Source organism: Rhinolophus hipposideros (assembly GCF_964194185.1).
Source record: "Rhinolophus hipposideros genome assembly, chromosome: 20".
In the NCBI taxonomy this organism is placed as follows: domain Eukaryota; kingdom Metazoa; phylum Chordata; class Mammalia; order Chiroptera; family Rhinolophidae; genus Rhinolophus; species Rhinolophus hipposideros.
Window position 1 is genome coordinate 3,030,643 of NC_138066.1, and position 22,914 is coordinate 3,053,556.

The following is a 22,914-nucleotide window of genomic DNA, read 5'->3' on the forward strand; positions in this document are numbered from 1 at the left end:
TGCGGGCGCTCGGCGCTGGGGGCGGGGCGTCCGGGATCCCGCCGGGCCTGCAGTGCGCAGAGGACGCGGCCAGGGCATGTACCGGCTCCTGATCCCCAGCCTGGGCCGAGGCCTTCTGCGGGCCGCGGGGCGGCGGTGCGGGGTCTGTTCGGCGCGCTTGCTCACGGGGCCGGCAGGAGGCCGGGCGCCCGAGGTGGCGGTGCCTCCATCTCGAGTCGCGCCGCACGGCAGGGGCTCGAGCCTGCTGCCGCTGCTGGCAGGTGAGGGGCGCGGGCCGGGCGGGGCCGGCCGGGCGGGGACCGGGGCGCGGGCAGGCCCGGTGACTTCAGAGCCCCTTCCCACAGCGCTCGCGTGGTTCTCGAGGCCCGCTGCGGCAGAGGAGGAGGAGGAGCGGCCGGGAGCGGGCGGGGCCGCCGCCGAGGCTGCGGCGGATGAGGCCGAGGCCGAGATTATCCAGCTGCTGAAGCGAGCCAAGGTGAGGCAGCCTTGTTGCGCATTACGCTCCCAGTTCGCCGTAGAGTAGATGGAAGCGCCGAGGGTAAAAGTGCGTGGAATTAGATGGGTCCTAGGGGCCGAGAGGGAGGGGCGGTGTGGGAGTCCATCCAGGCTCGTCAGACTCTAAATCCTGCAGTAAGACCGCTGCAGTCTCACGAGAGATGGAAGTGGCACCACTGTCACCGTCCTTCTATCTAAACAAAATTAGCAGAGATGTTTTGTAGTTTTTATCCGTGAATCAGCCAACCTGAAAGGACTGGCATAGAGAATTATTCACATAGAGTATGTAGCGTCCTGAAAATGCAATTTAGTGTTACTTATGAGCGTTTTGGTCCTCTTCTTTCTAAACTCGTCCTTTTCTCCACATTCTTTTCTATTTTCTCTTCTCCCCAGGTTATCTCAGCTTTTCTATTGAGCTAACCACCGCCTTGATGCCAACAACGTCCCAATTTATGTTCCCATGCTGCAGTGTGCTACTGACATGCCCTCTCCACTTTGAGGCTTTGTCTCTCATACTTAACCTGCCGAAAACTAAACTCTTCATCTTAAGTGCCTCCCCAGCACATTCCTCCACCATCTTTTCTTTACTACCGTCTATCCAGTTTTTCAGCTTGGAAACCTTACAGTCGTTCTTAAAACTGTGGTAACTTATTGCTGCCTCCCAATGCACTTACAGTCCAGCAACAAATACTACTGCCTACTGACATCGCCCTTTTTCTCTACCTCCCCTGCTGTTACCACAGACTACTACCTAGTAATCTTGCCTGCCCTATTGCCACTTCCCCCTTGCCACATTCCATTCTCTGTACATTCTCCATACAGAGTGATTTTTTGAAGTAAATTGGATCACATCACTTCCTTGAATAATATTTTGAGTGACTTCCCACAAGACCCTACATGACTGACACCACCCTACCTTGCCCCTTGCCCACGCATTTGGCAATAATCCTCTGGCTCACCATCCTCTTTTCTCATCTGTTTATTTTCATTTCTCATTTTCTTCAGCCTGTAGGGCCTTTGCTCATTCCTCACTCTCTGTTTTGGTCATTTCCCCCCATAATTCCTTGTTTAGTTTACTCTTATCGTACCTCAGTTTAACAGTCACTTCCTTAGAAAGTTTCTCTGACTCCCACTTAGAGGAGACCTTTATTGTTCCTTTCCATTGCTTTTTTTATAGTTTTTGTCATTAGTTGTAATTAAGCTTACTTTTCCTACAAGGTTATTTCAGCCCACAGGAAGAAAGGATGTAGGGCAAGGAGCTTCCTTATAAAACATGATGTAAAAATTGCTCACATTCCTCCTGTCTACATCTGTTAGCCTTGTCCTGTGGCCACACATCGCTGCAAGGGAGGCTGACCTCTGTCAACACTGTAGACATAAAGCCTAATAGGAATTCAATACATATTTGGTGAATGAATAGCTTCTTTCTGTGTATTGGGATGTATAGTCATATCCACCTCTATCTGGTAGCCCATGCATCTGCTTTCTTTGCATTTCATTTTCTGTTATTTTCTTTGTTTTCTCTTTTCAGTTGAGCATCATGAAAGATGAGCCAGAAGAGGCTGAGCTAATTTTGCATGACGCTCTTCGTCTTGCCTATCAGAGTGATAACAAGAAGGCCATCACTTATACTTATGATTTGGTAACTCTTCCAACCAATCTGAGATACTGATGAAGGATGGATGTAGAAGGGTTGTTAGCTCTCCTGATTTATATTCCTGAACTTCAGGATGTCCTAAAGCTCTTTGGTGTTTGTTTTTACTAAGTTTTGTTATTGATCCAATTTTTATTACCCTTGGGGTGTCACTTAAAAGAAGTCTCAATCCCAGTCCAGAAAGAACCAAGTAACCTTAATATTTGTTTCGTCAAGGATGAGTAAATCTAGATTTGGTTTGACATCAACAAAGTATATGCAAGTCTTTACTCTCATAACATTGCTGTACTTTGCTTCTAGCAGATTAGTGATGTACTTTTCTTTCTGAACCATGTCTTTTAATTTAGAAGGTGATAAAAAGGAGTCTTTAGCTTAAAAGCTTTTTTTGGGGGGATGTAATTATTTAATGACATGGGAAAATTAGCTTAAAAGTTTTGAAGTAAGCAGGAACCACAGTACTCTAACCTGAAAAACAATTTGTAATTTGCTTTCAGATGGCCAACTTAGCATTTACACGGGGTCAGCTTGAAAATGTAAGTAAGTAAATCACTTTGTAATATGTTGAATTTGTGAGGACTAGTCTCAAGGAACCTGTTAGTAAGGGTACTGGCTAAGTTGCGCTAACAAAGAGACCCCCAAACCATAGTGACTCAGACAAGAAGGAGGAGTATTTTTCTTTAATGCATTAGTCCAGAGGTAGCTAAACACTGAAGAGAGCTCAGGACCTTTGCTCTATGAAGTGGTCCAGAAGCCTTGGTTCCTTCCAAGATAGGTCCTCATCTGCATAGGTGAGCTGGCTCACCTCCAACCTATAGGAGGCAAGAAGAGAGAATGGAGGGCAAGCAGCTTCCTTGTAAAATATGATTTAAAAATTGTTTACGTTTCTTCTGCCTATATCTTTTGGCCAAAACTTTCTCATATGACCATACCTAACTGCAAAGGAGGCTGACCTATTACTGAGGAGATCCTGCACCAAAAAAATGGAGAGAGTGAATTTTAGGGGATCGTTTACAAACTGCCACAGTGGGTTTGGATGAGAAGTTAATTTCTGAAGTTGGTTTCTACTCATCACAGAATAGTTTTTAAGATACCCAAGGGATGTTTTCCCCTCATAAGGATATTTTTCTCTGTGTATGTGAATGTGAGTATGTATATGATGTGTTTTGCAAGGAAGAATGCATCAGACTAGTACTTAGAATGCAGAGTCATGTAGATAGTGGAGCCCAAGTAAAAGAAAAATCTTTTCCTTATGCTTTTAGGCGGAAAAACTTTTTAAAGCAACAATGAGTTACCTGCTTGGAGGGGGCATGCAACAGGTAAGGATGTTGCCTAGGATTTGGCCCTAGGTGAAGCAGTTTTTGCAATAGTCTTGCTTCCTGAAAACACCCAGCACATTTTTTGTGCTTTGGCCCAAAAAACAGTAGATTTCCCCCCCCCCCATCCCCCCCAGGACTTGTATAAAAACTGCCAATCTTTTCACTCATTCAGCAGCATGGTAGCTGAGGAATTCACAGTTGCCTAATTCTCTAAAAGGATAGGACTATGGCTTTCAGGCCAGTCAGTCTAGAAGCTGATCTGAAATATTCCATGAGGAAGTTTTACTTGTCGTGAATTTTCTTCATTTTTCTTTTTCCCAACAGGAAGATAATGCAATAATTGAAATCTCTCTAAAGTTGGCCAGTATCTATGCTGCTCAGAATAGGTAAGTATACTCAGAATCTAGGTATGACAACAGCCAGGAAGTAGAGGCTGTGGATAGGAAACTTTGACCCTGAGATGTTATATAATTTTCATTTACCTACTAATCATCTGGGTCTCCAAAAAATTAGGTGTCACAATCAAAGTGTTTTCTCCCTCATCTTTGAAATCTTTAGTTTTTTGCAGTCTTGCCCCTGCAGTTTCTGTGAGCCAGCTGAGTGGGGCATACAGCCCTCACACCTCTGGCTACCCTGCGACAAAGCTAATCAAGTTTTCTGTTCCCGTTTGAACTGGAAAGAGAAGTTACAGTTAGAACTTTAGCTCCTTCTAGAAAGAGGAGGGAGCAATGTAAAAGCTGCTGGGGATAATAAACTTTGAAGAAACCATTTTGCTGGTATAAGTATCAACAAACCAAGAAGTTAGGTATAAAGTTAAATGATGAGAGAGTTGCTATGAGAGTGTGTTAGTGGCTAGTTTGGTGGGCAGTGTTTTTAAAGCAGGAAGCTAGGTTTTCGGAAGGGGAAATATCTAGGAGTAGAGGAGAGACCTTTGGATAAGTAGGACAGGAAATTGGTGCTAATTTAAAAGTATTAGATGAGTCTCAATTCTTATAAAGACGAAAGTCTGCCAGCTAGACAGGAAAGGCTTTAGAAAACAGTTTGGAAATGTGCCAAAGGTGAGGAACTAATGAGTGAGGCCTGGTGCTTTTCATTCTCTACGTGGAGTTCAAAGAAGAAACACCTAGGCTGGAAGCAAAGAACTCCTCTAGAGAGTTATATTTTGGGGTGAATTTCAGGGGAGACTTAAGACTAGCTTTTCCTTAGACTTTTAGTTGCTGCAGAACTTGGGTACCAGGCGTTGGAATAACATCGAGCCCAGTGCTCTAGATGAGTGATCGTTGAGGCCAGGGGCTCTGGCACTGGTCTCTGCTGCCCTGGTCACCAGCTCCTTCATTCTTAGCAGGAACCGTTTAGTCTCTCAGCATTTGGTTGGACACTAGACAAGGCAGAGCTTCTGAGGGCCTCTGCGTTCAAGTCATTTGGGGAGCTTTGAGGTTGGCCCATTCCAGGGAGTGTTGCAGCTGGGATCAGTCTGCCTTGGAGGAGTAATAAGCAGGACTAAATGTCATTGGCATATGAACTAGAGTAGGAAGCCCAAAGCTAATAACATTGGAGAGTAAGATAAATTCCTGATCTTGTAGAGGTGAAAGCTTGTGTAGTTGCCACTAACAATTAGCCTGTAAATTACTCTGTACTCTCCTCAAAAGTGGTTTTTTCATTTTGTTTTATTAAGAGAAGCATGAGACCAAAAAATGCATGGCTAGATCCTGAGGTTTACGAAGACTGATAGTTAGGAGAGGAGTTGTTATAGATGTTCCGCTCTGTTCCGCTCTGACTAGGAGCATACTGTGGCCAGCCTCCCCCGCTCTGTGTCCTGGCTGGATACTAAAGCATGTCTGCCAAAGTTTGGGTCGAGGAAGCTTCTGTTCTTCTGGGAACAGAGTGAAACACTGGGGTCCCTGGCAACACACTAGAGAAGAAGGGGTAAGCTTTGTAGTACCACGTTAGGTAAGAAACTAGAGCCAAAGCAAAGGAAGAACCAGGGCTGAGCTTCTGGATGGGGAAGGAATTCCTGTCATGTTTCTGTGTATCTCTTTATAGAAACCAGCGTTGATGCTTGTTCTGTCTAGTCAGTCTGCCTGCTGCTTGGCTGTCCTCTCCAACTGACTGAGGGTCCAGGGCTAGAATCAGGCTAAATGCTCTCTAGTGCCACAGCTAGGAGTTCATTTCTATAAAAGAAACTAGCATACAGCTAGGAAGAAGTAGGAAGGTAATAAGCCTCTCCAGAAATTGGAGGAGGTCAGTAGTTAGACTCCTGGTGCAGGGTGGCATTCGCCTCCATTCATGTTAGGATTACTTTGAGCAGGTGTAGGCTTTCATAAACAGAGAAACTGACTCACTTGAAACTGTTAGTAGGAGATGATGAAACCTGCAGGTTTCTATCAGTTATTAAAACTATGGTTGCATTCCTAGCTCTTTATGTCTTCAGTTACATTAAATGGGTGACTAGAAAAAAATACAACATTTGAGAAATGGCAGCTTGACACCCTATAGAGGCTGTTAAACAAAATTCCTGTTCCCATATTACATTTCCTTTATTTATAATACTCAAATCCCAGCTGGGAAAATGAGGATGAAAGAGGAGTTTTTGAAAAAGTGAACAGCCAATTGCTGATCTTTGCTTTACAGACAGGAATTTGCTCTTGCTGGCTATGAATTCTGCATTTCAACTCTAGAGGAAAAAATTGAAAGAGAAAAGGAATTAGCAGAAGACATTTTGTCAGGTAGGGACACCTGATTGTTTTCTGGACATCGCCTTTTTGCCACAAGGGGCTTCACTGTTGCTCTGTGATAAAGGGAATTGGGGGAGGGTAGGCATCCATTTTGGAATTTAAGTGGCTGTTTTTAAGGTCTCAGCAGAGGGTTAGGAATGAGATGTTTTGTTTAAATGACTTGACCACCATTAGTTTTTTTTTTTTTAACCCTTTGGTGACATGTTCATAATTTACTTGTTGATTTTTATTATATCTAACCTCTGTAAAATTGAGAAGCAGAAAGGGAAGGTTCAGCTACCAGTCACAATACTAGTTAAGTATCCTTTGGTCCCAGATAAACACCAAGTTATGAAAGATGAGAGCAGCTTATGTTTTTGCAGTTCATCCTCATTGTGGAGAGAAGAGCTTAAAGAATTATGCTAGGAACAGAATGGGGTGGGCAGGAAACTCTCTAGCTCTAAACCATTTGGGTTTCTTAATTTGGTTTGAAGTATTGGGAATTTTTGGTTTTGTTTCACACTTTTATTTCACACTTACTCTCTACCAAGAGCTAGCAAGATGTTTGAGGTAGAACGGTCAGCTCTGTTGTCTCATAAGTAATAATCATGCTTTGAAAGAGTTGTCTGTACTCAGTTGTCCTCCAATTCTCTCTTGAACATAACCCAGTTTTTCTCCTCCATCACTCTACTGAAACTCCCTTTATTAAGGTTTTCATCCCTTTTCTTACCTACTGTACTTATTAGCAGGTGATCTCTATCTCACCCAGGTGATCACTGTCTCCTGGAAACACGGTATTCACTTGACTTCTGGGACACCTCACTGGTCACTTGCCTCCCCCTTCACCACCTCTAAAGTTAGCAGACCTCTTCTTTGGCCGTCTTCTCTTTTTCTCTCTACACTCACATCCTAGGAGATAACATTTAGTCCTATACCTTTAATACCAGTTTTCAATCTTCAGCCCCAACTTGCACGTGAACTGCAGACTTGTGGGTAAGATTGTCTACCTGACCTCTTGACCTGAATATCTAATGGTTGTCTCTCATTTATCATGTCTGAAATGCGTCTCTTGATTTCTGCCACTCATAAACATGTTTCTCTACCATTCAGCCTCAGTTTAGTGAATGGTACCACCTTTCACCCAGTTGCTTTGGCCAAGAACCTAAACATCATCTATGATTTCTTCCTCATTCCCTATAAATCATTCATTAGCAAATTACATTGGATCAACCATCAAAATATATCCATTTCAGACCACGTCTCATCCTCTCGCCCTACTGCTGTGGTCCAGGCCATCACTGTCTCTTGCCTGGACACCTGTAATCATCTCACAGGTTTTCCTGTCTCCCTCCTCACACAACCTATTAACCATGCAGCAGGCAAGGTGATCTTTTAAGAACTCAGGGCCTTTGCATCAGCTTCAGAGTAAATTCAGAACCCCTGTGTGGCCTGCGTGGCCTTACACACGCTGACCCCCATCGCCTCCTGTGCGTCTGCTGCTGCTCCGTCCCCCGCCCAGTCCACTTCCGCCACACTGGCCTTTCTCTTGCTCTTCTTGTACGTTCCAAGCCCATTGCTGTCTTCAGGCCTTTCTACGTGCTATTCCCTCTGCTTAGCTTGTTCTCTCATATCTTTGTATGGCTGGCTCTCTTCATTTAGTTCTCTGCTCAGATATCACTTCCTCAGGAGGCCTACCCTGACGAAAACAATCATCTCTTCCCACCTTAGTGTCTCCCTGGTCCTTTATCCTTTTTTACTTTTCTTAATCACACTTGAAAGTAGGTGTGTACTTGTGTTTGTATTGCCACTAAAAGTATTTTTGTTCAGTGTTTTTAGTATTTGTCTTCCCTGTCAGAGAGGGCTAGAGACTTCATCTGTTTTATTAACTGCTAAATCCTCATTAGAGCAGTGCTTGGCACATAACTGAGGCTCAATAATTGTTAACTGACAGAACAAAAGACCCAACAATTACAAACAATAAAAGTTTCAGGGCAGTGTGGAAGTGCTTTGAGGAAATCCACAAAAGATACAAAAACAAGTCTATCACATAGGTCACTTTTGAACTATTCACACCCTTGCTATCTTTCATTTTTAGCATTGACTGGACAGTTTCTTAAGAGTGTAAAAGTATCTTTTCTGATTCCAAAATTAATACCAGTGCATTGAAGAAAATTCAGAAAAGCATTAAGAAGTAAGTAAATATCATCTATAATCACATTACCAAGAAAGAACTACTATTTATTTTTTGGTGTATACTTTCCAGGCTTGTTTTTGTCCTATGCTCTTTACATTTTAAGAAGCAAATTAGGGATCATATTGTATATACTACTTTGTACTGTGTGTGTGTGTGTGTGTGTGTGTGTGTATTTATAATTTCTTTAGTAATATATTGTGAAAACACTTCTTTTTTTTCCCCAGGCAAAGGGATTCTTATTGGAGAGAGCAAACTAATTTTTATTATAAACATTGTTATATTTTACTAGTTACACAGTAAAGAAAATGTGTTAATATTATTCTTAATCTTATTTTTTACTGAAGGAATATATTCCCACTCAGTTTTGAATAAAGCAAATCCATTATCAAATTGCGTGCTTTTTATTGGCATGACTATCTATCCCAATGGTAGATTACTTCAGATCATATAAAAATTTGGTCTAGGGTACTCATTTTGTTGTAGATGTATATGTAATCACTGAGGAAAGGCTCATAAAAAATTAAGTGAAAACAGCAGATTACAAAACAGTATAATTAGGAGGAACCTGAGTAGAACAAGGGCTGCATGATGAGAAAATGTAGACAGTGATTATCTCTGGTTGGTAGGTTTATAGGGGATTTTTGTTTTATTTGTGTCTTTCTGAATATTCTATAATTTTTGTAACACTTTTTTCTTTTTAAAATTACCTTCTAATATTACCTGAAAGTAAAAGAATATTATAAAAATTTAAATACAGCATTTCTTTGCCACACTTCTTCCTAGTCATTTTCAACTCTTAACCAATTTCTTCTGGTTTTTTTCTTTGTTTCTACATAACATACAAAATTATTTCTTGATTTATTATTTTTAGAATCTATTGATTTACAGAAAAGAGAAGATTTAGTGCAATTTTTGGTTGTGTCTACATTATTTTGAACATACTCATGTTAGTTCCTGAGCCAAGTAACATAGTTACATTTTCTTTTGTATGTAACCTTTTGTTTCCTCTGAAGTCAAAAGTTAGATTTTTTTTATTGCTTGTTTTTTTATGTATGTGACAAATTCTTTTCTTTACCATAGTACTTACTTTAATTCCTAAGCTTTTCTGAGCTTCTAAGGTACAAATTGGCTTGCTTTTCACTGGTATAGCTGTCGATGGGCATTCAGTCTTTGTTTTCCTTTCATGTGTGCAGTCATTTAGCAGCTTTTTCTCTGCTTTTCATCTCCCACAATTTTTGTTCTTTCTTATCTCCTTTGCTTTGTTTTTACTTTTATTTTCCTTGTACCTTTTTATCTTTTTCGTCTGTTAACTTTGATTTTGGTGTTTGGGGAGGGCGTGGAGATAAATCCATGTGTTCAATGCAGAACGGCGTATCTCCATATTAGTCCAGTTGTCTGTTATTGAACATAAGGTAGTGTCCAGACCTGTTTCTTTGGCATAGATTCTTAGCACTGAAATTCATGTCAAAAGTAGCACATTTTAAGGTTGTTGATGAATGTTGCAAAATTGCCCTTGACAGGATGATACTAATTTCCATTTTCTGGTTCTGCTTAATTTGTTTGCTTTGTGATTTTGGTCAAATTAGTTAATCTCTATGTGCTTTTGATCCTCAGAATGGAATTAGGATTTATATTCTCTCATAAAACTATTGGGGTTGACTGAGTTAATATATGTAAAGCACTTAGAAAAATGGCTAATACATAGTAGCTACTCAAAAAAATACGACCATTATTCGTCTTTTTTATTGTGACAAGGCAGTGTGCCCTTCTCCCCAAAGTGTATTACTTTTTGTAACCTTTGTCAGATTGATGGTACAGCATTGATGTATTAACTAGCATTTCTTTGATAAGCGATAAGGTTAATCATTTATTGGTGCTTCTTTGTAAGAATATTAACTCTATCCTGTTGGCTTCTTTATTTCCTTTATTTGTGTGTATAGAGTTAGGAGTTGGGGGTTTGTCTTAATTAAAAAGAAATGTGAAACTAATATTTGTATAATTTAAAGAATAATGAGAACAGGTAGTGAGCCAGCATTACCAGTGCCTGCGAAGCCCTGTGTGACTGACTGGTCCCAATCCCATTTCCCTTCCTACCTCGGAGATAACTGCTCTCCTGAATCTTTATCACTCATTCACTTTTTAGTTTTCTATACAAAAGATACTCAGTTTTTACATGCTCTTAAAATTTGTACAAATGAAATCACACAGTATGATTTGTATGAGTTTAATTTTGGGGGGGGGTAGATCTGAATTCATTTTTTAATTTTCTTTGCTTCTATTAATTTTTAATACATACTGAATAGCTATTTTATACCAGGTACTGTTGTAGGATTTGCATAGAGGCAAGTAAGGTAAAAGTTCTGCTCTTCCAGAGCTTAATGCTTAGAAAGGTATTTTTCTTTGAATCAGATAAATATTCGCCCATTTTTCCTTCTAGTTTTTTTTCTTCTAAACAGTTTTAACATTTACCTTTTTAACATATGGGCAATTTACTTTGCTGTCAAGTTGGTAACTACTTTCTTAAAGGTAATCTATCATCATTATGTGCTTGTATTAAGTACTTTGTGTTTGGCTTTCTTTTGGGGTTTTTCATTCTGATTTATTCATGTGATGAAACTTGCATGCATTGTTTGAATTGTATGGTATTATATGTTTGAGTTTTATGCTGATAGAAATGTAAGACATGCTTCTTCTGCAAAATTTTCCATTTTCACATGAATTCTAGATATTTTCACATGAAATTGAGATCATTTTCTCAAGTCCCCAACGTGCTTTGAGACTAAATTATTTGATTTGCATTATAGCTAATAATTCATAAATTAGTTTAGGGAGATTGTCAAAACTTAGCATTTGACCACAAATAGCAGAAAATTTCAACCAAATTAAGTTAAACCGTAAGGGTACTTACCTCATGTAACGGTCAATTCAGCAAAAGGGGGCCAGTAGTTGAGTTAGTTGATATATGGCTCATTGAAATCCTGAAGGATAAGGTTCTTTCCATCCCTCCTCACTGTTATTCTTAGTGTGTTGGCTTTCTCTTCGTGCTCCCCTTCTTTGATGTTTTTCTTAGAATGAAAGTAATCTTTTCTAGAAGTCCCCAAGGAGATTTATCCTTACTTCTCATTGGCTGGAACTGGGTTACATGGCATTTCTAACCCAGTCCTTGGCAAGAGAAATGGGATTATCATGATTGGTTAAAACTTATCAGGGTCCATTCCTAACAGGATGAGGATCTCCTCTGCTTGGAAAGAGTGCATGTTGGGACAAGCAGCCGCTGTGCTAGCAAGGGAAGTCACTAACTACACTGTCTTTGTAATACTGAGTTTTCCCGTTGAGGAACATGGTATGGCTCTTGCTTAACAGATTTATTCACGTAGATGTGACAGCTGTTTTCTTACAGTTGATTCTAAGTGGATACTTTACTAAACTATTTGCTTTTCCGTTGATATTCACACTATTTCCCGATACATAATTATACATTTGGGAAATCATGAAAATTCTTTCCTTTTAGGTAGTTATACTTCTGTGTCCCCACCCCTCCATCCCCCATTAAATTTAGTTCATTTGCTATAACCGCAAAACATTAAATAATACTGGTGATGGACAACTTTGTCTTGTGTCTAATTTGGTGCCAAACTATATGAGTACATTTTATCATTCTATATCTAGAGCAAATCCGGCTTGCTAGTAATTGATTACTTGTTCAGTGTACTTCTGGATAGTATTTAATGCTGAGATGTTATTTAGAACTTTTGCATTTAATTTCTTATGTGACATCCAGTTTATTTCTTGTGCTTATCATCGCAGGATTGTATTCATGTGATGAAACAAATTAGAATGCTTTCTGCATTTTGTTCTGGAATAGGTATATGGTATTACATAGGAATGAACTATTCCTTGAAAGTTGTGGGATCTATGAAACCAGATGGGCCAATTTTCTGTAGAGTTGATTCTCTGGCAACTTTTATTCTTCCTTGGTAACTCATACGTTGAAGCTTCTTCCATTTTCTTGGTTTGATTTCAGTACCTAGGACAGTGCCAAGAACAGTGTTAATAAATATCTTTTGAATAAGTGAATGCATGGATGAAAGAATTTTGAGGGACTATATTTTCCTAGAAGATACTTCCTTATGAAATTATATTTTGAAAACATAGTTGACTGTATTCTCTACCTGAGAACATATTCCTTTCCCAATTTTTAATTTTATAGATTTATTTCCTCTCTTTAAGAGATTTTTTTCCATTGAATTCTTCTTCCTCCTTTCCTTAAGCTGAAAATTTTATTTTCATATTTTAAATGAAAATTGAAATAGTTTCTGGAAAGTTGAAGTATTTTTGGTGGTATATTTGGTTTCATGAATACTTGAAGTCTGGAACCTTAGTTTGAAGTCTGGGTCTTCCATTTATTAGCATTGTGACTCCAGGCACATTACTTAACTTTCCTCAGTTTCCTCATCAATAAAATAATACTAATAGAATCTACCTGTTAGAATTGTTACGGGAATTAAATGCTCTAGGACTGTGACTAACATTTATTAAGTACTATGTGATTATTGGAATGTAATATATTTATTAATGTAATTTATTAAGTGGTTTAGCTCTGTTACGTTTACCAGTCTCAGTTTATGATTTTCCTGGTTATTTTATTTATAGTTTCTCCTTGGTTTTTGTCAATTTTGTTGATCTGTCAACTTGTGGTTTCATTTTCTTTGTTGTTTTTATATTTCATTTATTTCCACTTTGTTATTATGTCTCCTGCTTGCCTTGGGTTTATTTTGCTCCTTTTCTAGTTAATAAACTTACGTTATTGATTTAAGGTCTTTCTAACATAGGCATTTATAAGTTTTACTCTGTTGCTTTAGCTGCATCACATAAATTTTGGTATGTGTTGTGTTTTCATTTTCATTTCTCAAAGTATTTTTTAATTTTTCTTGTGATTTTTTTCCCCTTTGATCCTTAGGATATTAGAGGTAGGTTGATTAATTTCCATATATTTGTGAATTTCCCAAATTTCCTTCTCTTGTTGATTTCTAAGTTCATTCTGTTGTGGTCAGAGAACATGCTTTGTATGATTTCAGTCCTTTTAAATGTATAGAGTCTTGTTTTATAACCTAGTATATTGTTTTTACTGGAGAATATTACATGTGCATTTGAGAGGAATGTGTGTGTATTCCTTTGTTGTTGAGTGTTCTGTATGTCTCTTAGATCTAGTTAGCTTATAGTGTTGTTCAAGTCTTGCTGATTTTGTCTAGTTGTTCTAGACAAAATTTTTGTCTTTGTGATTTTTTAAAAAAAGATTTCATTGGGGAAGGAGAACAGGGCTTTATTGGGGAATAGTGTGTATTTCCAGGAGTTTATTGGGGAACAGTGTATTTTTCCTAGGACCTATCAGCTCCAAGTCAAATTGTTGTCCTTTCAATCTTAGTTGTGGATGGCACAGGTCAAGTCCAAATCTAGTTGCTGGGAGTCGAACCTGCAACCTTGTGGTTGAGAGCACACGTTCCAACCAACTGAGCCATCCAGCTGCCTGGAAGCTCAGTGGCACCTTGTGTCTTCATTCTAGTTGTGGAGGGTGCAGCTCACTGGCCCATGTGGAATCGAACTCATGCTCTAACCAATTGAGCCACTAGTCCGCCCGTTTTTGTGATTTTTTTTTAAGTACATATTTTTGTGCTGTTTAAATGTCCTGTATATATATGTGTATATGTATGTGTGTATATATATATGTACATATATATGTATGTATATAATTATTGTGAATTATCCCTTCATCAGAAAAATGATTTCTTTGTTCTATTTGTCACAAATTTTAGTTTTACACTGTTGACTATATCTTACATTTAACGTTTTTTGAGTCATTTTGTTGTGTGTCTTTTGTAGAATGCTGTATTTGGATTTTTAAAAAGCCCAATCTGAATATCATTGTCTTATGATAGAGAATCTTAAAACCTTAAATAGGTATTAAAAGTAATTTTAGTCTAATTTTTGCATTTTAAAAAATGTTTTCAGTTTTTGTCATTTTTGTTTTCTTTTGTCATTTCTTATAAGGACTTTTTCCTCACTTAAACCTCCATTATATTTTAGAAGGAAGGCATACATATGGTTTTCAGTTCTATTGGGGGTAACTTAAAAATTTCTTTAAGCATATTTGGCTCAGGGAAAAACATTTCTGTTTTCATTTTCTTCTGTGAGTATAATATAACGTTCTTCCACCTTTCCCTTTCCCCAGTTGTTTTTTCTCTCTGACCTGGAATTTTAGACCCAGTGGGATTTATTGCAGAGAATTCTGAAGCCAACTTATTTGCCTTTTTTTTAGATGCTTATTTTCTCCTGCCTGGTTATTTTGTAGGAGTCAGAAGTTTTATTAGCATAAGGTTAGGGGATTAGGCTTCCGATGAATTTCACCTGGTCTGGGGTGAACCTCCATTTTTAAGATCCAGTTCTCTTGAGCTTCTGTAGTACACCTTTTGATTATTATTTCCCAGTTCTACTTGCTGTGGTCATTTATTCAGGAATGTCATTTACCTGTATGTTGGCCTCTCTTTGTCCTTCATATTTCCCATATCCTCCCTCAGTTTTCTTGTCTGTGTTTTGGGAATTTCTCCAGTGTGTATTCCACATTACTGACCTCATTTAGAAAAGTCAGTTCTGCGCTTTTATCTTCTGATGCATTCTTTTTTAAGATGTTAAGCAAAAATAATGTACAGCGACTTTAACAAATACCCGTATACCTTCCACTTAGTTTTGTCAAATCTAAGTATTTTACTGTATGTGCTCCAGAATTTTTTTTGTAAGTTTAAACCTCTGTGGACTCTTGCTCAGTGTAACTACTATCGTGAATTTGGTTTTGGTCATTATCATTCTCATACCTATTTATTATACTTGTGTATATCAGTAAACAATATACAGTGAGTCTAATAGGTTTTTAAACATTATGGGAATGATGTCAGACTCTACAGTTGCTTCTGCAGTGTGTTCTTTCACTCAACATTATGGTGTTGCGATTCGTCATGGTGATACTTACAGCATGGTGATCTTACAGTTCTAGCACCAAGGCTGTTTGCTTGCCAAACCACGTTTGCTGGGCTGCATTTGTCCAGAAGAGTTGACTTACTCTCTCATTAGACCACTGGGGTGAGGGGTGAGGCTGAGCCTTTTTCCATCCTCACAAGGAGGGATACAGGATAGAGGTGGGTCTAATTGGTTCATTCACTGCAACTGCAGTGTCGTATTCCATTGTATGAATATACTATAGTTCTCCTGTTGATGGATGTGTAGCTTCTACATGCTTTGCTGTGAATAATAGTACCTGTTTGAACCTTCTTGGACTTGTGTTTCTGCACACATGTAAGATATTTCCTAGGGTATGTACCTAAGAGTGGAATTGCTGGGGTGCGTAACTAGATATTACCAAATTGCTTATGAACATGGTTTGCTGGTTTTCGCTAGCAGTGTGTTAGCGTTCTGTTGCTCTATATCTTTGTTATTGTTGCACTGAAATTTTTTGATCTGGTGGGTGTGAAATGGAATTTTATTGTGGCTTCAGTGTGTGTTTCTCTGATTACTAATGAGATATAGAACATCTGTTCATGTATTTATTGACCATTCAGATTCCCTGCTCTGAAAATTCTTTATATCCTTTGCTTATTTTTTAGGATTGTCTTTTTCTTAATGATTTGTGAGAGTTCTTGATGTATTTGAGCGTCTCATATTTTATAGGTTACAGTCTCTTTGTGGCCTTGTCTTTTCACATGTAGCATTTGACAGAGATTAAAATTTGACTGTAATAGAAGCTTTTGATATTTTCCTTTATAGTTTGTGCTTTTGTGTGTCTTTAATAAAAATTCTCCACTCTTCTAAGATCAGAAAGAGAGTGTCTTCTAACTACTTGGCTTTTTTACATTTAGTCTCTAATTTACCTAGATTTTATTTTTTAATATGGTGTGAGGTAGTGATATAATTTTTTCCTTTCTCATGGACAGGTTTTAGTTCAGGACCATTTTTATTGGTCCATCCTTTTATCACTGATTTGTAATAACAGCTCTATGTTGTTTTCATGGATTGATGGAGTGCCAATGTTTAATTCTATAATTAAAATTAATTTGTAGTTTCATTAAATCTTTCCATATTTAGTTCAGTACCTTTGTTTCTAATTTTCTTTTTATTTGTTCATTCAACCAGCCAAGAAATACTTAATTGAATGCTTGTTATGTGCCAGACACATTAGTAGGCACTGAGATACAGTTTAATAAAACGAAGTTGCTGCCTCCTAGGGCTGAGTTTCTAGTGGAGGAAACACACTGTCCAGTAAATGGATGTAGAGATATGGACATGAGGGAATGTCTTTAGGGGGTGTGTTGGGGCAGTGTGCTATTTTATAGAGGGGTCGGGAGAGGCATACTTGGGAAGAAATCTGAAAGCTACTTGTAGTCTGGGATTGTTTAATTAGCTAAAATGCTTAAGGGTGAGGCCTCCTTTTTTATTGTCTGCAGATTCTCATTTATGAGACAAAACTCATCTATTAGTTGCTGTTCTCTACATCTGTATTCTCCAGTTCTTTTTATGCGGCACTGGGTGTTTTTTTCAAACATTATATAGTCAATTCTGTAATGTGTGCAGCCTCTATTACTCTTCAAAAACTGGATCATCTGTGCTTTGAGTTCGGCTTGTCACTTTCCATTTCAGGATTCTAACGTTCTCTGGTTTCTTACTCCATTGCTGTTTCTTTGCACCTTACAACTGTTTCACTGGCCCTGGACTTTCTTGGTAGTTCATTCTCTGAGTTTATCTTCATATGCATCTGCTAAATATTAGTTTCAAACTAAAAATAATGGTCCACATTTTAGTCCATGTGTGGACTCAGTCTCATTTAAGATGTGAGGAAAACTTTGTCATTTAACTGGATGTTGCGTTAATTGTGATTTATGAGAAATACATTTTGATCACCTGAATGACCAACCACATAATTTTTGGTCATTCAGATGATCAAAATGTATTTCGAATATTTATTTGGTCTTTGTCCACAGTTCCTACCTAGCTCACAGGCCCCAAACCCTTGACATTTTCTAACTATTGAGTGATCAAGTTGTCTTTTGTCATGTTAATGAGGCAACTTTAGAAAGCACCTAAGAATCTGGGCCAGTTGCCAAAGGAGCAGACCACATGATTAGAGGGTTAGAGCTTTCAGTCCCACTGGTGACCTCTGGGAAAGGAAGAGGGGCTGGAGGTTGAAGCGGTGCTGGTAGCCAGTGATTTAATAAGTCATGCCTAGGTAGTGAAGCCACCATGAAACCCTGAAAGGACGGGGTTGGAGCGCTTCTGCATTGGTGAACTTGGGGGGTTGCTGGGACAGTGGTGTATTGGAAGGGCATGGAGACCCCGTGCCCCTTCCACTCAGGATGTTCCTGAGTTACATCCTTTTATAATAAACCGGTAATCTAAACAGTGAAATGTTTCTGAGTTCTGTGAGCTGCTCTAGCAAATTAATCAATCTAAGGAAGGAGTCCCGGGTACCTGTGATTTATAGCCAGTCAGAAGTACAGGTAACAACCGAGGCTTTCAACTGGTGTCTGAAGTTGGGGAGTGGGGATTGCAGTCCTGTAGGACTAGACCCTTAACCTGTGGAATCTTGTACTGTCTCTGGGTAGATGGTGTCATAACTGAGTTGAATTCTTGGACACCCTGCTGATGTCTGAGAATTGCTTGTTCGTGTGGGGAACGCGCGGGCGCGGACATACACAGACATTGTAATTGGGTTCAGGAACCAATTTAGATATTGTCACCTTTGTGTAACAAAGTTTAAGGCTAGAAAGTACTTAAGTGACATGAAACATTCAGTGGGTTTGTACTATTAAAATATTTGTGGGTTTTGGTAAGAAGAAAAATGACTAGGGTAGGGTGGCCAATTCTCTGCCTCACTTTCTATATTGTACTTGTTACATCCCAGCAATGCTCTTATTTCTCTTCTTAGTGGAAGAGAAAGCCAATACCCATCTCCTTCTCGGCATGTGCTTAGACGCCTACGCTCGCTATCTTCTGTTCTCCAAGCAGCCATTGGAGGCACAAAGGATGTGTGAAAAAGCTTTGCATATTTCTGAAGAAATACTAGGAGAAAGACACCCACAGGTAAGAGGAAAACAGAGAGACTATAAAACAAAGTATTTCAGAATTTTTGATGTGAAATGTCACACACTGGGAACAGATAATTAGCAGATGGTCCTGCATAAATCCTCTTCCTTACACCCTAGTCCATTCATTTTCCTGCCACCACTCCCTCCACCTCCACCTACTTGTTTTAAAAAGGATTTGAGACTGATCAATTCCTGCGTCTGCCCAGAACGGTTTGCTGCATATTGGTTTACACACCAGAGCAGCCTTTCTAAAACGCATGTTTAACCAGGCACCACGTGCTTCTGAGGAAGGCTTCTGAGCACACAGCACTTTCTCAGAAGATCTTTCCCTGCCTCACCCCACAGGTAAAATGACTGGAAAGTGGAGGGACAGCATTAAAAAAGAAAGTTAATGACTAAAAGGATTTAAGCGCACCAGGCAAAGCTTTCTGTTAGAATAGTAAACACTGAATTGAAGTCATCTCCTTGTGTCCTCTATCAGATTAAGTTTGTAGAGGTAAGAAGTGGTTCACTTTGTGAATGCTTGGCACTCCAAAGGACACAAAAATTTTACCAGGACTGAGCGTGTCCCAGGGCTGGTGGGCAGGACAAGTTATTGAGCTATGCATTATCTTCAGGAAAGGGATTTACGACTTTTAATATATAGAGTCCCTGCTTAATGGAATTCCGCTGAGGAATAATACCGTTTCCCCAGAAATAAGACCTAGCTGGACAATCAGCTCTAATGCGTCTTTTGGAGCAAAAATTAATAAGAGGTAGTGAAGGTAGTGAATTAGAAATATATATATATTTATTAATTTTTGCTCCAGAAGACGTATTAGAGCTGATTGTCTGGCTAGGTCTTATTTCTGGGGAAACGTGGTAAGACAAACATGGAATTCAGATCACCACGTACTATAACTGGGGGCTTAAAGTATGGCTTCAGTGGAAGAGTGGGCCTGCCTCCCTTAGTACCAACATTTTAAAAACTCTTCATGAATATCTTCCTAAAATCAATGATATATTTCTTAATGAGTTTCAGGGTCACCAGTAGGAATGACATTGTAATACAGTCTGGCCTCTGGTGGCTGGCTTCTCAAGGTTGCTGAACCTTAAATGGGATCATTTAAGAGCTTCTTTTTGCTGTTTTTCATTTGGTGCTTCTAATTGATAGTTATATTAATAAATAATATTCCTCTTGTTCCCTAGTTTCTAGATTTGTATCATTTTCCAGAAGGTCAAACTGCTGTGCATCATACAGTGTGAATGATAAAGGCTGATGTTCCGCCCGTTGTGGAATGCCAGGAAAGATAAAACCTTAGCTATTCAGTTTATCAAACTCCCAAGTTAGCATTAAATATGTGTAGGTATATTTTTGTTTTTTAATTTTATTGGGGAAATAAATAAAATTGTTTTTGATTTGAAAACAGCTCCAAGTCAAGTCGTCGTTTTCAGTCTAGTGGTGGAGGGCCCATGTGAGAATCCAACCGGTGACGTCGGTGTTATGAGCACTGTGCTCTAACCACTGAGCCAGCAGGCTGCCCCTGTGTAGGTGTGTTGTTTTCAGGCTGTTGTTTCTTTCACGTGTAGACCATCGTGCTGATGAGTGACCTGGCGACCACCCTGGATGCACAAGGCCGCTTTGATGAGGCTTGTGTGTATGTGCAAAGGGCGTCAGAACTGGCGAGACAAATAGAGCATCCTGAACTCCACATGCTGCTCAGCAATCTGGCTGCAATTCTGATGCACAAAGGTAGGGAGCTGTGAAATCTTGACTGACTTGCCTTAGAGAGGGAGTTACTGGATTTATCAGTATGTGAACTGATGTTTGGGAGGGCAAGGGGCAGTGAGGCAGCCCACAGTTAAAAGGCTGGCTGAGTGATACAAAGTGCCATTGTGCTCAATTCACATTAACTTCCATAGTCCTACACTGGCCTGTTGAACCACATCAAGGCGGAGAACACTGCAATGGTGGTACCTCATTTCTTAGTGCTTTACAGATTTCTAAATGTCTTCACACATGTAACTTCAATTAGGTCCTCAGTGGACGTATGAAGCTGGTGAGGCAGGGAATATCAGTTTGCCACACATACTATGCCATACTACTCAGGGCCTCACCTATAATTTTCAGAAACCTGGAATGATGTCCTCTTACACATAGCACCATAATGAAGTCCGTGGCCAATGGAGTCAGGGCCTGGGGTGTACTGACTGGAAGGGACACACACGGGGTTGGAGTCCTCTCTACCCCGCCAGCGTAAAGCCTCTCTAAGCCAGCGTGTCCAGTGGGGATGAGGTGAGGCAGCACTAGCCTGCCACTTAATAAGCACGCAGTAAGTTAGACCTGAACCATCTCTAGTGCTTTCTCTTCAGAATCACTTGGAAAACATACATTTTCTTCTTCTTCTCCCTTCTCTTTGGGTTATTTTAGAACGATATGCACAAGCAAAAGAGATCTACCAGGAAGCACTGAAGCAAGCAGAGCTGAAAAGAGATGAGGTTTCTATACAGCACATCAGGGAAGAATTGGCTGAGCTGTCCAGAAAAAGTAGACCTTTGACTTAATTTTATCAAGCTCTAAATCCCTTTTTGTTGTAGGGACTTTCCAGTAACAGCTTATTATTCCAGTGTCAGTGGCACCCAAATCAATGCTTAATCCTTTGTCCTTGGTATTCAAGTTTCCTCAACTTAGCCTCGGTGAAGGACAAGTTATATCCACTGCCACTTTCGTTTTTTAATGGAAAAGCAACTTTCACCCGACTGCTTCTGACTTGTAGGGATGGCTGTCAAGTGATGTAGCGTATGTTTAGGTGCCGTCCAAGCTGGTCTAACTATAGATTGAGGGGGGCTGGTTTTTCCCTCAGGTGGCTGTGTGACAATTCACACAGGCACCTCTACCTAGACGATTCTGGTCCATTGATTTGCTGCCCTGTTTTCTCTGATTTTATCAATATCTGGCAGACTAGAGCTACCTGTCTCGTGGCAAAGGGGGATTATGGTGAGTTATTTTTCTTATAATCTATCTCATGAAGCCCAGTGTGGGATTTAATCCATAGAGGAGGAGGAAAAGTAATATCTTGGTTTGCCACCAGCATCCAGCATGAAGTTTTAAAGTAGGATTAGGCACTTGAGAAAGTACAGCATCTATTTGATCATAAATGAAAGTTAACTGTATGTTTTTATATGTATCTAGGTATACACAACTATGAAAAAAAGGGGGAAAGGGAATGATATAACCTCGTCAGTGCACTCTGAGCACTCCAATTCCTTTGCAACCTACATGACGAACAGTCATCTAGGAGCTCTTTAAAGATACATGCCCAGGCTGCACCCCAAACCTTTTGATTCAGGGTAGGGCCCTACAAATGTATTTAAAGCCTCCCCAGTAATTCTGTTATGCACCAGAGAGACAGTAGAACCCTCACTGGCCTGGATCCTGGCTTGGCTTTTTGAATTTGGGTCTCAGTATCCTCATCTGTAATGTAGGGAACAAATGAGATTCTTTCTTGGCTGTGGGAGAGGGTATTTGGTCAGGTGACCTTAAATGAATAGACTGCTATATTGAAAGAGCTTTATTTTATCATTCTGCCTCAAAGTCTAAAGTGTGTATACAAATGCTCCTTGAACTTGTGATGGGATTCTATCCTGATAAACTCATCGTATGTTGAAAATACCATCAATCAAAAATGCATTTAATACACCTAACTTACTGAACATCATAGCTTAGCCTAGCTAGTTTCTACTGAATGCCTATCACTTTCGCACCATGATAAAGTAAAAAAATCATAAATTGAAAAATTTTAATTTGAAAATTTTAAGTCAGGGACCATCTGTAAATATAGGATCTGTAGGTGAGTGTTTTTAACCTCAGCAGCCTTGCAAAGAGCCATTTGCCTAGGAGAAAGGTAATTCTTCTAGGTACCACGAAGGAACACTGTTATTATTGATATGCCTTTGGGCTGGGGTGTGCGTGGGAATGATAAACCGGCATGTTCGGTTCCTATGTACGTATTGGAAGAAGCCTTTCATAATAAACTAGACACTCTACAACAATATTGTATGTATTCTGTCATCTTTGAGTTTCTCATAAAAAGTCACTTATTGAAGCGTTAATAAAAATACTAGAATCCCTGAGGTCCAAATCCTCAAGGATCAGACTTAAACTAGAATTTTACATTTTGCAGATGTAAATTTCTTCCCACTTTCCATCTAAGCGCATCTATTATGTACTACCCAGCTAATTTCTTTAATTAAGTTTTAACTCAGACGAACTACAATATAAAGCAGACTGAGTTTCAGTGCAGCCCAGTCTAAATTTATTGGTGATTTTTAAAAAGCAGTCAACTGCTCACCTTCCACATTGAGAATATTTTTAACTTTTCACAATTGTAGGGGTTAATGAAAGTTAGGTTTTTCACTTCAGGTTTTATTT

The 22,914-nt window shown here is 39.4% G+C and overlaps 1 protein-coding gene across 1 annotated transcript; it reads left to right on the forward strand.

Annotated features, from left to right (window-relative positions):
• Positions 1 to 49: 49 nt before the first annotated feature.
• TTC19 (tetratricopeptide repeat domain 19) lies at positions 50 to 22,535 on the forward strand. The gene is made up of 10 exons (XM_081027592.1): positions 50 to 260; positions 345 to 475; positions 2,027 to 2,137; positions 2,644 to 2,682; positions 3,409 to 3,465; positions 3,790 to 3,851; positions 6,097 to 6,191; positions 18,344 to 18,498; positions 20,073 to 20,235; positions 20,914 to 22,535. The coding sequence occupies exons 1-10, from the start codon at positions 77 to 79 to the stop codon at positions 21,045 to 21,047; spliced, it is 1,131 nt and encodes a 376-aa protein (XP_080883718.1). The 5' UTR covers positions 50 to 76; the 3' UTR covers positions 21,048 to 22,535.
• The last annotated feature ends 379 nt before the right edge of the window (positions 22,536 to 22,914 follow it).

Coding starts and splice junctions, on each gene's coding strand:
- TTC19 (XM_081027592.1), top strand. CDS start 77: ATGTACCGGCTCCTGATCCCCAGCCTGGGCCGAGGCCTTCTGCGGGCC. Junction 2,138..2,643: donor TCACTTATACTTATGATTTG/GTAACTCTTCCA, acceptor ATTTGCTTTCAG/ATGGCCAACTTAGCATTTAC. Junction 3,466..3,789: donor TTGGAGGGGGCATGCAACAG/GTAAGGATGTTG, acceptor TTTTCCCAACAG/GAAGATAATGCAATAATTGA.